We start from the raw sequence: 14,254 nt of genomic DNA, 5'->3' as shown, positions 1-14,254 counted from the left end.
CCTCCAAGATGGCGCAGCCTCCGCCGCCGCCGCCGCCGTTCCTGGGCCGCTTCGCGCCGCCGCCGCCGTTCCGCGCCTTCCCTCCTCAGGCACCAGGCCCGTTCCCGCCTCCCCCCGCTCCCTTCCCCGTCCCCGCCGCCCGCCCGGCTCTCCCTCCCTTCCTCCCGCCTCCTTCCTCCGAGCCCGGCCCCTTCTTCCGCGGCCCCGCCGCCCCGCCGCTCTTCCCCCCGTGGCCTTCGGCCGAGCGGCCGCCGCCCTCGCGGGACCCGGAAGACGAGGACGCTGCGCAGCGGCAGCGCGATGAGCGCTGGTTGGCGCAGTTCCTCGCCCGGCGCGGCCCCCCGGCGCAGCCCCCGCCGCCTCCCCGCGGCGCCGGCCTCGAGCTCGGGCGGCGGCTGGCGGTGCGGGCGCTGGGGACCGTGAGCCGCCTGGTGGCGCTGTGCCGGGCCCTGCGGTGCCGCGAGGCCGAGGGTCGAGAGGAGGGCTGGGAGCGAGAGCGGGCCGAGGCCGAGGAGCTGCTGGAGGAGCTGAGGGAGACGGTGCGGCCGCTGAGGGAGCCCGGCTACCTGCGGGAACTGGGCCGGAAGGCCGAGAAGGCGAGGAAGAGGAGGGAGCGGCTGCAGAGAAGGAAGCGGGAGGCCCGAGCGGCCCAGGAGGAGGAGGCGGCCCGCGCCGCAGAGCGGGAGGCTGAGATCGACCGATGGAGGGCGGGGCGCATCCAGGAGGTGGAGGAGAAGAACCGGGTACGGAAGAGCGGCCTCGGCCCGCTGCTCTGTGCCTGCGGCTCTGCTCACGGGCTCCGATGGAGCGGCGCGCGGCCGCGTTGTGGGTTTCCGTGCTCGTGGATTCCCCGGCTGCGTGCAGCGTTGGGCCCCTCGCGATGAGAAGGACGTGGAGGCCCTTGGAGCACGGTCCTGCGGGCAGCAGCCGAGGGAACTGGGGTGGGGCGGTCAGAGAAGAGGAGCTCGGGGGCCCCTGACTGCCCTGCACAACCCCTGAGAGGAGGTTGCGCAGAGTTGGGGTCGGCCTCTGCTGCCGTTGACAGCAATGGGGCGAGAGGTGATGGCCTCGAGTTGTGCCAGGGAGGGTCTGGCTGGATATTAGGAGAAATTTCTAATCAGAAAGAGTAACGTTGCACCAGCACAAACTGCCCAGGCGTGGTGGGGACACTCATTGTGGCACTGAGGGACGTGGGCAGTGGGGGTGGCTCCAGAGGAAAAAAAAAAATAACGACAAAAACCCACCCAAATTAAGTTTGGTGGGAAGTGGTGTTGGCACTGCACTGGCTGCCAAAAATTCACCTCTGTTGGTTGCTGGACCCATTGCTGGGGTGGCACAGAGCTGGTGTGCAAGGTGTTGTATCCAGACTGGTATGCTAACGGTCCGTAACTGCACAGCTGTGAAGTCTGCATGGTTTATATTCATTGTACATTTTTACTGACTTCCTAAGGTTAAAGGCTTTATGTATGCGGCTGTTCTGGCCCAAATTTGTGTGTGGCTCACCATTCTTTTTTCCCTGAAATTTCATTGTTAAGGGTTTTTTTTTTCTCCCAGGTCAGCTGGTTGACTCACCTGCTGCTGCGCTGTGACTAGGAAGCTGTGTTTGTTTGACAGCACCTTTTCATTCTGGTCTGGGGGGGATAATCCATGCATCCTGTTGCTTTTCTTTCCTTTGCAGGAGCGGGAGCTTAAGGCTGCTGCAGACAGCGTCTTATCTGAAGTCAGGAAGAAGCAGGCAGACACAAAGAGAATGGTGGACATCCTGGGCTCCTTAGAAAAGCTTCGGAAACTGAGGAAAGAGGCTGCTGCCAGGAAAGGTGAATTAGGAGAATTTTTCCTAACTTTTCTAATGGTGCACACAGGAAATAACAGGAGGTGCACTTTGAAGAAGCTGTTTCTTTATTAGTTCTTGTCGTTATGTGGTTCTGCAAGAACAGCTATAAAATCCTGAGAAGCAAATTGGATGCAGTGACTGTGTTCCTATGTTTCTAAACTTCCTTACCAGAAAAAAACCTTCTGTTGAGATAATTGTTAGCTTATATTTCTCTGAGACTTTGCCAGCTCTGCTTTTAAGTCTCATAACAGAGCTCCTTCTGAATTTGGAAACATTATGTTAATTCTCCTTCTCTTTAGGTGTTTGTCCACCTCCCTCAGCAGATGAAGCCTTTGAAAATCAGGTGGAAAGTCTCAGAGCATTGCTCAAAAATCGCACAGAGCTGTATGAAGCTGAGGAGAGAGCACTGAGAGTGATGTTGGAAGGAGAACAGGAGGAGGAAAGGAAGAGAGAAATGGAAAAGAAACAGAAGAAGGAAAGAGAAAAGCTTCTACAGCAGAAACGTGACATTGATTCCAAGCTGTTTGGGGATCCAGGTAAATCCTGTCAGACCTCACTCTATATACTGCTTTCAGCTCTTAGGCGTTGGGTTTAAAATAAAGGCACAAAAAAGACTGTAGGTTAAGCTGGAGTGGGAATAAACTGAATGGATTGAAGACTTCCAGCATGCAGCAGGTGCTTTATTCTGATGGTTTGGTTAGTGCAGTTTGTGTAATGGGGAACAATTCACTGTCCATATGTTCCCTTGGTGCAGAGGATGGAGACAGGAAAAAGTTTTGGTAGTCTGAGCTTCGCTCTGACAGCTTTGGTGAGGGTGAGTTGATGTGCAAAACACGTAATAATAGGTAAGGATTTCAAGTTAAGCTGGGGAGCAGCAAACCAGTCAGCAAATTTGGAACTTCTCTGACAGTGGCATCAGAGGTCTCTCTGGTTTATTGTGTTTTAACAGATGAATTTCCTCTTGCTGATCTGCTGCAGCCTTTCAGGGAATATTACTTACAGGCTGAGCTTTCTGTAGCAGCTCTAATCCAGATCAGGTAAAAGCTTTGTTTTGGTGTCTGAGGTGTCAAGCATTGTTTGTTGAGGTTGCAAAATACAGTTCATTCGCTTCCATGCATGGCTATGTGATGAATTCTTTCGTTTCCTTCTTTGTCATTTAAACACAGAGCATGGTTTAGAGTCTTGTGTATTGGTTGGTGTGAAGAAATGTGTATGTGTGCATGTAATCCTCCTGCTGAAGCTCTCTTGTGCTGGCTGTCCTCTCAAACACCTTTCTGTATTGAAGGCACGAATGGGATCAGTACCTGGTGCCCGCTGATCACCCCGAAGGAAGCTGCATCCCTCCTGGATGGGTTCTTCCGACTCTCCCCACGAATGACACTTGGGCCACTGCTGTCAGATAACTCAGAAATAAATTGTTTTTGCACTGGAGGAGTGTTTGGTTGTCATTGGTGGTGTCAGTGTGAGAGGATCCAGCGAGGAGGTGGCGCCTGGGTCCTGTCTGTGCTCAGGAAGCCTGCAGCCAGGGTCTGGAATGCCTTGAAGAGAACTGTAAGGGATGGCTTTGCTTTCTAACTCTGCGAGGTGATACCTGAGTGACTGCAAAGCTGTCAGCCCTTTCGTGGCACAGAATTACAGTGCTGCTGTGTGTTTTTATTAACGAATCGCAATCTCAATAAAGTAATGCTGCTGACAAGGTGATTGGTGCCAGGATTCATGAACTATTCTTAGTGACTTTACAAGCTGAAATCTCCAGAATTTTGTTGTTTTTTTTTTTCAAAGAGCTCATTACTGGATGTGTTTTTCTTCTCAAATGAAGCACGTCAGGCATTGCTTTCAAAATAGTTTCTGTGTTTTTGTGCATAGAAACGAGCTATTACGATTTTAAACAAATTCTAAGTACAAACAAGACATCGATTTGGGAGCTTGATTAAAGCAGCTGCTGACATTTTGCTTTGCTGGACTAAAACGGGTACCACAGCATGGAAAAAATTCCCTGTTGTGTTGAAAGAGGTCGGCCAGCCTTGTGAATATCTATAAATCTGACAAATAAGCCTGCTGGGGAAAAAGGTAATAAAACCTGAAGTTTAACCTACTTCAATTGTTTCTGCCTTCAAAGCTATTTTCCTGCAGGAACAGATTGTTTATATAGCATTTGGTTAAAAGTGCAGCTCTGTTTAGTAAGTTGGTTTCTGCACAGAATAAGCAGAGAAAATTGGATTGTTTTTGAAACATTTTTGCTCCAACGGATTTGTTCTACTGCTTGGCATCAGTGTGACCCGAGCTATTGGGAGAGCTGTCAGCAAAAGGTTTGTGTGCAGGAAAACTGCTCCCTCCTACAAGATGACAGAGGCTTATGGCTTCAAATCCTCCCATCCTCAGGACTGTTTGCTTAAAGCAGCGATGGCCCCATCTGGTTTTGGGGCTTTGCTTGCCTACGCAGGTTGCCTTGGCTTCTTTCCAGAGCTGCAGTCATGTTCTCACTTAGCCCGAAGGCGTGGGAATAGATGTGATCTTTCCCATTCCTTATCTCTTAGCATCACCATTGTGTAATTCCTGGAGGAGGCAGCACATGATTGCCTACTCGCAGCTGATAAACTCAGCTCTTAACGCTGGGCTTATGTCAGTGGTTCCTTGGCTGAAGGCTCCTGTTGATTTCTGTTAGTAAGAGCATACTAAGCAGTAATCTATGATAGAGCTGGAGTTTGGGTGCAGAAGTTGGCAGTTCTTGCTCCAAGCCATAGCACCACAAAATGCAGTTCACCAAAGTCCTCCAAAGAGTTCTGATGTGTGTGTCCATACGTCCCCCCCTTCCCTGCTGTGTCTTTTAGCTCCGTGTCATTCCAAGTCTTTATAGGTAGGTCACATCCTGGGAGTTTTTCCTGGCAAAGTAGCATGAAAGCTATTTCAAAATCAACACTTTGCATCTAATAAGATAAATGGCCAAAGGATGCTCTGCTTCAGCAGCTAGGCTCCTTATCCCATCAGTGCTCTGCTGAGGCAGGCTAACCACTTAAGCTACTATAATCTTGATATTGTCAAAGTCAGATGCTCGTCAGATGCATGGATTTAAAGATTTAAGCAGTGGATGAGGAGGTGGTATAAAAGCAACTGCTCTCCCTGCCATGTGAGAGGAGCTACTTGATTTCATCTAACGGTAAGGATAACTTGATATTACTGATAAGAATTGCAACTGCTGGTGCATATGGTGTACATGCAGGCATATTTCAATCTCACGAGCTTGGTGTGGTTTATTTGCACTTTTCTAATGATGTCTGCTTTAAAATGTTTTATGTTTTGAGTGAGAAAGGATGAAGTCACAGTTGAAGGAAGAGGAATGTTTGAAATCTCAAACGCAAAATGAGTGTGTTTGAGTGTTGATTCTTAAAAACAAGAGCCACGTGTATTCAGATTCAGTCCTAAGATTCAGATTTGAGTATAGCAAGGGATTTCTTACTGCTATCCGGATGGATGCTGTGAGAAGCAATGAAATTGCTGAAATCTGAGCAGGTGAATCAGCAGGTGTCCTTTGGTCAGCCAGATGGGGAAGCTCGTGGTGAAAGGAGATGGAGTTGGTTACAAGGGGCTTTTCCCTGGGCTGTGTTTATGCGGGGCACCCAGGGGTGTCACAGCTTTTTGCAAACAAGCCTGGGTCTTTGGGAACTGTTGTGGGTGCTGCCAGCAAAATACACCCTGCTGGAACTGCTGGGTGCACACAGCTGCTGGGAGGTGAATTCCTGCAGGAAGGGGCTGTGCCTTGCAGGCGGGGGCTGCGTGGGGATGTTAAGGAGATGGAGAAAATGGGGACAAGGCAGCTCTGCTGACGTTGTGCTGTTCTTTGTTGGCACTCACGTGGATGGTAAGCACTCTCAGCCAGGCAGCAGATGGCCCTGGCACGTTGCACGCTGTGTGTCAGTGGCTGTGTGTGTGGGGCAGAGCTGGTCCAGGGCTGCAGATGGATTAAGGGATCCTGGTGTCAGCCTGGGGTGGGTGCTGCTGAGCCCAGCTGCGTGTCACTCTTCATTTGCAGGCTACAGGTGGTTGGTTGCGTTCCTTTCCCAAGGTGAGGAGCTGCCTTTCTCAAATGTTTCCTGTTGTAGACCTTTATTTTCATGCTGCGTTCTCAGGCCCGTATACATTCTGCTGCTTATTTTTGCTTTGTGGAGTGTTTATCTATTGCTATAGAAGCCATGCTTTTCTCAGAGGGGGAAAAAAAAGTGGTAAAAGCACTTTAGTGTATACAGATGTCCCATAAACTACATATTGCACAGTGAGCGTGGCTGGCAAGCGTTGCCTTGGGACAAGCAGGCACCAGTTGCAGATTCCAGAAGTCAGAGGAAGACTTGCCATCAGACTTTGCCAGTCAACAAAGGAAACTATTCTGCATGTTGTCATCACTGGGATGTGGGGACTCGGGACTTAATGCAGCAAGTTGTGGCTTATTTTTCACTAAACTGAGTCATTAGTACAGAACTCATGGCTACGTGATGGCAGTAATATTTTCCATTCTGTTCATTTGAATTCTTTCTCTCCCTGCTATTCCTACTCTAAGAAACATCACTGTGCTTAAAATGAGCTGGTTCACCTTTTTCAGATGGTTCGTTCAACATCCCTCAAATGCTGCACTGTGCACCACTGTGAACCTCAGCAAAAAAGTACCCGAGTAGAGAATAGGAATAAAGCTCAGGTGGTTCTGTAGCTCTGCATTTAGCTGGGGGAAAAGGGGAGCGTGGCAGAGGGCGGGCCTGCTGAGTGGGAGCAAGGGGAGGAAAGCAGTGGGGTTATGCACAGAGGTGTCAGCAGGGGTGGAACTGGAGGAAGAAAGTGCTGAAGATCCCTGCTGAAGGTCGTAATCTTGGTTGGGCTGTGTTGACTCAAGCTCTGAATGGCAGTGATTAGTTCTTACAAATTTTCCTGCCTTCTAGTAAATAGCACTTTACAGATCTGGACATTGCACACAGCAGGGCTTACCTCTCTCAAAAGATGGCAAAAAATAGCTTATTTTTCTCTCCTTCCACCCAAATTTGCTGCGGTTACAGCATCACTCCTGTGCAGCTGCCAATCTTTCCTGTTACTTTTTTTTTTTTTCCATCCCTTCTTTAGGCAGTGAGCAATCAGGCAGGGACAATGAGCTACCTGGACGGAGTGCCCTTCCGGACTGCTGTGAGCCTCGAGGGCAACTCTGCAGGAGAAAGCACCTTCATCAAGGCACCAGCCATAGAGCTCCCTGACTGCACCGACATCCTCATGAGCACCATGGTGGGTTGGCCTCTTCCAAGCCTGGTAGGATGCTCAAAGGGATGCTCTTCTTGGGGAAGGAGAGGGAAGGAAAATCTCTTCTCCATGTTGGTGTCCTGCCTGTTGGTTGTTTTCAGTAGGAACATGAGGTGAGGGTGTTGTGAGGATGGGTGAGAGGAAGGGTTTTGGTTGGGGTTGGGTTTTGTTAAACGTGTCCAAGCTTGAGGACGGGATGGGTGGAGGGTTGCAAGATGGTCTTTCTTAGATGGAAAGTTTGATTTGTCCTTGAAAAGTGCAAATTTCAGGCTCTAGTTCAGGCTCTAGAAAATGGAGCTGCTCGCTTTCTTGCTGCTCCTGCTGTTCTGCTGAACAAGCTTCAGCAGTCTCACCCATAGATGGGGTCAGTGCACTGTGCAGGGGAAATCCCCCTGAGCACCCCAGGCCTTCCTCGTCCTGTGACTTGTGCGCCATCACTAAAGCATGCTCAATTTTTGAGGTGTTTATTTGGGATTCCTCAAAGGAAATGTTTGTGGGCAGGATTCCATGCAGGTGATGGTTTGCAAGTGGAGGCGTCACTGAGCTGAGCGTGTCCCTGGTGTCCCACCCCAGGGACTCTGGCTCGCTGTGGATGGGGACACATCTGTGCATGGTTCTGGAAGCATGCAGTGTTGTTCTCCTTGGGGAGCTTGGTTTGGGTCAGGCATAGCACAGTAACAGCAACATTCCCGTGCTGTGAATGTGCCTGCCTGCCAGGAGACCTTGTTTGGAGAGCTCTGGGACATGCACGGCTTGTTTGTTCCCGGAAAGCACTCAGATGTAAGTCAAAAACATGTTCTAAGGATTCTAAGGCAGGCAGTTTGTGACCCCTGTGCTCTGCTCTGGTTACTTGGGAGCTACTTCTCTGCAATCTGCTCTTCCCTCTCCCCAGCAGCCAAGGTGACACAGAACCCTTCCGTGCTTAAAGCATCCCAACAGGATTCCAAATACAACTGAAAGCAGTAATAATGCTGCAAACGGGTGTTTCCAAGTGAAATCCCATAGGGATAAGGCTGGGAGTGTCCAACCCCACAGCCCTGGTGCCCAGTGGCAATGAGACGTTAGTAATATAGAATTGTAGGATCAGAGAATTGCAAAATAACCAGAGTAGGAAGGGACCCACAAGGATCATTAAGCCCAACCCATGTCACACTTCCGCTCAAACCCAAACCCAGTGTTTGAGAGCGATGTCCCAGTGTGAGCGCTGTCAGCTCAGGGCCTCCCCTCAGCCCCCTCTGGGCTGAACAAACCCAGGGCCCTCAGCCCCTTCTCACACGTTTTGCCCCCAGGCCTTTCCCCATCTTTGTAGCTTCCCTTCCACAAAGGTGTAAATACTGGTGTTTCTCACTCGCTCTTACTGCGCTCCCACAGCACGACTTCTCACTGGAGCGAAAGGTGCAGTACTGGCTGGAGGCCGCTTCTCAGCACCAAACCCCCTGGCAGCAGCTCCACACCGACGCCATCCCCACGGCCCCACCATGCTGGCTGCTGCTGGTGGACGCCGCTGAGGGCAAGGAGACAGCAGTGAGCAGAGTGAAGGAGGGCACGGTGCGGCGCAGCATCAGCCTCAGTGCCGAGCGGGGCCGGGGAAGAGCCTCCGACACAGAGAGTGAGGCTGTGTGCTCAGAGGACGATGAGTGCTGGGAGGACGATGAGTATTCCTCCACCTCCTGGGAGGAAAATGACAGGGAGGAGCACATTCTCCGGAGGAGAAACCAGCATGGCTTGCAGCAGATCAGACCAAAGACGTCGCCTGGCTTGCTGGAGCCTCCTTCAGAGAATGGCTTCAAGGCCACGAGCCCAGATCCAGGCAAGCAGAGGAGGTCCATGGTTTTGTTCAACAACATGAAGAATGAGCTGGAAGCAGCCAGGAGGAAGCTGGCTGCGTTGGTGCATCCTTTAAACAGAGCCACAGCCGAAAGCAAAGGGGCTCTCATGCCACCAGCGCTCCCCCAGCACTGCCGAAGCAACAGGAGCCTCAAGTTTGGACCGGCAGCAGAGGGGTCTCACATGGGAAGCCTGGTGCCAGCTCCCCCCGCGGCACCCGATGCCTCCATGCCACCCATTCGCAAGCACAAGCCTACAGTCCCGGTGAGCTGCCTCGTGTTGGGGGAGAGGTGGAGGGAGAGGGCAAAGCACCCAGTCCTGGGCTCCAGCCAGCAAAGCTGAGCCAAAACTGGGCAACGATGTTCAGTGATGAGTGCCAGGGTAATGCTCTCCAGTGCCTGCCGTAACCTGTCGGTTTGGGGACTGACCATTGCACATGGGCGCCACAGTGGCGGCTCCATCCATCCCTGCTGGCTAACATGAGCTCCTGTCTTGTCTTGCAGTCCCTCAGCCCCTACTCCTGCCTGCCCCCAGCACGGCCGCTGGCATCCCGCAAAGCCAAGCCAGATTCAGCGGCTGACCTGCTGTCAGCGCTGAGCCAGGAGGAGCGCGACCTCATCGAGCCCGTCATTGCCTTGGGCTACCCGGCCCGCAAAGCCATCCTCACTCTTCAGAAGACCGGGAGGCAAAGCCTGGGGCAGGTTGGTGGAGCTGACACAGCTGAAATGGTGTGGGATGCTGTGGGGGCACAAAATTCATATTTCACAGTGATGCGAGCGACTCCCTTTTGCTCAAGGTGGTCTCCCTTGTTCTGCGTTGGGGAAAATGAAGCTATTTTTCTTGCTTTGGTATCAGAGCAGGGTTTTCTGTTGGATCAAATGCCAGCAGTTTTGCTGTAATACAATCTCAGTGAGCGCTCCGCTTGTCAGCGAGCAGTAACAGGCGGGTGCTGCTATCTTCCCCATCTGTTGCATGGAGCACAGTGTCCTTCTAGTGCAAATCTTGCCCCCGTATATGGAAATTTTCTGCACATCATTTTGTCTCAGCTGTTAGGTTCGTGTGACCATTTTCATGGCTCATCCTGTCAGCCCAGGACCGTAAGAATATCCCAGAGATTTATCTGGTTCTCCAAAACCCCAAATTCCCAAACTGGAGCAACCAATGACTCCACACAAGCTTTGCTTTTGGGTCACTGAACACTGCCATTCTCCCGAAGAGATGATTAATGTGCCAAAATACAGGATCTGCCTCATGTGCCAAAATACAGGGTCTTCTCCACCAAACGTTCCCATTTTTCCCTTTTGTGCCCCATGCATCCAAGATGAAATGTAAGGCCTAGCTGTGCGTGCAATTGCTACAAGCATAAAACTACCAAATTAGGCTAAGATCTTCCTGGAAAATATGTTTCATGTTAAAAACAAGAGCTGTGGATGCTCTTCATTGCTTGCCAGTGTCACGTAAGCTTTCTGCATGTGACTGTGACAGCTTCAGACATGAAGATTGATTGTGGCACCAGACGGTAGCTAAAAATCGTTCCATTTCTTTACTGTATCAAATAAAGCTGGCAGAGTCCACCTTGGGGAGATAGCAAACTTTGTAAGCAAGCAAACAGCCTCAAACAGCCAGCACATGGGTGTGAGAGTGGGGACATCTGCAGCAATGTTTTGGGTGTGTAGAACTGCAACCTGTATGCCTATTGGATTTCCCATTGCATTTCTGTGCTGGAAAACCAAGCACTGAGCTTGCTGGCCCTTGACCACACTCCTTGTAGGGTGAGCAGGATCAGCTCCTCCTCCTTCCCCAGTGAACAGTCAGCCCTTTGCTGAACCCAGGAAGTAAGTAGGTCAAAGTACATAAAAAACTGGTTTTGTTTAGTCTTGAGGATAGTTTTCGGGTTTTTTTTAATGATAAAAATCATGTAGCTGACAGCAGCACAGATTTTGTGCGTGGCTTGAGCAGCATGTCAGATTGCCAAGACTGGCTGCGTTCTGCCTGGAACATGGGGAGTGACTCCTTGTAGCAAGAAAATACAGCAATGATCTCGGGTTTTAGTTAGAAAGATAATGAGGAAAATCAAGCCAGGTTCTGAATGCCAGCAAGCAGAGCGTAACTCATGTTTGTATTAATAAGCTGCTCCTTAGGGCTGACATTTTGTACAATTCTTGCTCTGCTACAGGAGAGCTAACATTTGAGGGACTGTTTTTGGCTGTTTCATGTGTTTTGTGGTCTTTGCATCCCCCTCCTTGGGCTACAGCAGAGCTGAGGAGGGCGGAGGTCCGAGTGCTGGCAGAGCTGGGAGATACAGATCAGCTTCTCTTCAGATGGGGCAGGCACAGCTTTGCAGACACCTCTGGGCTGCTCAGCTTTTCTCCAGGTGGACATTTTCATATCTTCTTTTTTTTCTGCTATGGTACAGCCCATTTATTATGGTCTGTCACATGAGTTTTTTGGACAGTGAATGATTCTCGTGGTATTCCAAGGAGACCGCTGGGAATTGTGCTGTCAGCACTCCAAGAACAATGAGGAAAGCCAAAAATAACTGTTTACTTTTGGTAATGAGAGCACACAGGCCTCTCCTGGGGATGTGGGGAGTTCGCACAGGTCCAGCAGGGGCCTGGGGCTGGGAGCATCAAAGGGATGTTGGCCTGGATAGGGTTAGAGATCAGCAGGCACCTGGCATTTCACCCAGATGGTCTCTGCCAAATGAGAAAACAACTCGAAGATCCTTGCTTTGTGTTCAGACAGTTCAGGTGTTGCTCTACTCCCATCCTCCCTTCGTGTTATTCTCATTCCCATTTGGGATCAGGATGCATTAACCCTCACTGTTCTCTCTTCCAGTTTCTGGGCTACCTCCGCGCCTGTGACCGGCTGCTGAAGCAGGGCTATGAGGAGGGGCAGGTGGAGGAGGCCATGGAAATGTTCCAGTACTCGGAGAAAAAGGTCAGCAGCACAGCGCAGCCTTTTGTGTTTTGTCCATTTCCACCCCCCTGCCTCCTCGTGCCACCTCCTGCCAGGTCAGGTCCCATCGCTCTGCAAGAAGTGAACCCACATAGACTGCGGATTGGGCTCAGAGCCCCAGGAGAGCATTGTGTGGCCATAAGGACTTGCAGAGGACGGACTCACCTCGTGCTATGTGAGCATGACACTCTGGTGTGGGAATCCCAGCCCCAGGCATGCTTGCCGCCTCTTGGCTTCCTGTCTCCTCATCCCATAGCAGGACAGTGGTGCTGTCCCGTGCTCTGGTCCCCATCAGCAGTCCCACCGTTTGGGAGGTGTAGGATCCTGCTCGCCTCCTGTGCAAGGCTCAGCACTGGGATGGTGCTGCTTCGGTGCAGGAGGTGTGGTTTGCTGAGAACAGGACTCTGGGTGAGCTGTGGTGGTGAGGCTCACCCTGAGCAAAGGGAGAAATAGGAGCAATGAATGACAGAAATTCCCCAGTCCGGGGTGACAGTTCCACAGTGCAAACATGTGAGTGGAACTCGTATTCAATTTCATGATGAATAAGTGAAGTTAGAGGCTGACTTTATTAACTAAAGAAAGACTTGGTGCATAAAGACTGTTAAAAGTTAGCACTTGTCCTGGCAGCGGGGTCCACGGTGCCCTTCAGCAGTAATACAACCCTGTGGGATTATCTGGCCCTGCTGCTGAAATGTCGCGGTGAATGCGTCCTTACAGCCCGGCGCTGACATCGCTCCTTTCCCTCCTTCCAGGCAGCTGAATTCCTGCACTTGTTAGCTCAGTTCAACGACATGGGTTTCCAGCAAAATGAAATCAAAGAAGTCCTCCTGCTCTGTGGGAACCAGAGGGACAAGGCGCTGGAAGAGCTCATGATGAAGAGGCAGTGAATGTGCCCAGCACCTACAAAGCAGGATGCATCCTGCTGCCCATCCCTTCCTAGGCCACATTTACAAATACAGCCACGTGCAGATTCTTACACTGTGATATAAGTCACCTGAATTGATTGTTTTTACAAAAGCTGGGTGCTCTTTGCAGGAACATTGGTTCCTCCTTTCTTGGGAAGATTCTCAGCAGACTTTATGACATTTGAATGTTGTGACGGGAAATCTAGATGTTAGCGTCTCTTTGTGAACTAGAAACTTGACAAAAATGCACAGCTCAACGAAGGGCACAGAGAGAACATGGGCTGAGGTTGCTCTAGGTAGCTAATGTGTGACTTTTGACCCAGGACAGTGAAAAATATCTTATGCAAGGCTTTACGCTCAGGAATTGTCATGAAATCTGAACAGAGAGATGGATGACTGGCTTGCCTCTGCCTTTTATTAAGCAAATTCAAAGGGTGCTTCTCTAAATGGCAAAGACAATGGCTCAAAACCAGGTTTAGCACATCTGGGTGCCTGGGGGAGTTCCTGTGCTCGGCTAAGTATGGACAACAGGAGATTCAGATTCCTTACAGGACATTGCTCTTGTTTTGGCAGTGCAGCGATGGATGATGTTCTCACATAGAAGTACATTGTTCCCCTGTCTGTTAGCTACAGATGTAGTTTATCTGAGTAAAGATGCTCGGAGGGGTTTTTATAAAAAGTATTAATGTCTTTTCCTATGGAAATGCCAACTGGCTCAACCTAGCAGAGACAACTCCTAATGAGTCCCAAAGTAGTTACCATTTTCCACGGTGTCCTTCCAAGTGGTCTCCTTGCCCAATACAGTTCAGCTGAGTTAATGCAGCGTGTTCCTGCTCCACATCTCTCTGACCAGCTCCCAAACACAGGCACACAGGTGTAGCTCTCTATGGCTGCCTCCATCCTTGCCAAGTGCCAGAGTGACAGTGACAACATGCATCCAGATTTTGGCCTGGAACTGACCTTTCCATACCCGAGAGTGGGTGTTTTACACCAGTGTTGTGGTCAACATCTCCCTTGGATGGCCAAGGGAGGTATTCTGCTAGTAAAAAGGACAGGGAAACTGCAGTCAGTGGGGCATGGAGTGGCAGGGCAGATCCAGATCCATCCATCCATGCTGTGCCAACGTGGGGAGTGGCTTTGTCCTGACCTCCTTGCACCAAATCAGTCAACATGGGGCAGTCATCCTTCTCCAAAGCACAGTGCTTTCTGAGGTCATCTGCACAGCAAGCTCCCAGGCTCTTCTTGGAGCACCCGTTTCTGCTTTTCCTGCAGAGCTCTTGCTTGGTTATACAAGTTTTTATTTTTGATATGGTCCTTATAAGGCAAGTCCATTCTACAGGCAGCTTTTTGTTACGTTCAGCCTTGCCAAGATGATGTCACCTTCAACAGAAACTTGCAAAAGGTTGAGCTATGATTAGATAGACTGCACTGGGTCTAACTATGGTCTTTGGCAGAG

At 50.6% G+C, this 14,254-nt stretch overlaps 1 protein-coding gene across 2 annotated transcripts; it reads left to right on the top strand.

Moving 5' to 3' along the window:
- Positions 1-8: 8 nt before the first annotated feature.
- PDCD7 (programmed cell death 7) lies at positions 9-12,877 on the top strand. Of its 2 annotated transcripts, XM_042824557.1 has the most exons (6): positions 2,290-2,370; positions 6,938-7,093; positions 8,480-9,199; positions 9,439-9,636; positions 11,774-11,875; positions 12,646-12,877. In XM_042824557.1, exons 2-6 carry the CDS (start codon positions 6,962-6,964, stop codon positions 12,778-12,780), a joined length of 1,287 nt encoding a protein of 428 aa, XP_042680491.1. In that variant the 5' UTR covers positions 2,290-2,370; positions 6,938-6,961; the 3' UTR covers positions 12,781-12,877. The 2 variants fall into 2 exon arrangements, with proteins under 2 accessions (XP_042680490.1, XP_042680491.1); XM_042824556.1 differs by lacking the exons at positions 6,938-7,093; positions 8,480-9,199; positions 9,439-9,636; positions 11,774-11,875; positions 12,646-12,877 and adding exons at positions 9-743; positions 1,679-1,817; positions 2,784-2,871; positions 3,120-3,265 and having other exon boundaries at positions 2,134-2,370.
- The last annotated feature ends 1,377 nt before the right edge of the window (positions 12,878-14,254 follow it).

This window comes from Centrocercus urophasianus, unplaced genomic scaffold, assembly GCF_019232065.1.
Source record: "Centrocercus urophasianus isolate 14NV4802_14NV808 unplaced genomic scaffold, USGS_Curo_1.0 seq_23, whole genome shotgun sequence".
NCBI lineage: Eukaryota > Metazoa > Chordata > Aves > Galliformes > Phasianidae > Centrocercus > Centrocercus urophasianus.
Note: the sequence above shows the minus strand (reverse complement) of the source record. Positions and strands in the feature narration are given on the sequence as shown.

What these genes read in the sequence shown, in the direction of transcription:
- PDCD7 (XM_042824556.1), top strand. Translation starts at nt 9, where the DNA reads ATGGCGCAGCCTCCGCCGCCGCCGCCGCCGTTCCTGGGCCGCTTCGCG. An exon ending in AGAGGCTGCTGCCAGGAAAG is followed by an intron (nt 1,818 to 2,133) that starts GTGAATTAGGAG and finishes CCTTCTCTTTAG; the next exon opens with GTGTTTGTCCACCTCCCTCA. An exon ending in CAAGCTGTTTGGGGATCCAG is followed by an intron (nt 2,371 to 2,783) that starts GTAAATCCTGTC and finishes GTGTTTTAACAG; the next exon opens with ATGAATTTCCTCTTGCTGAT.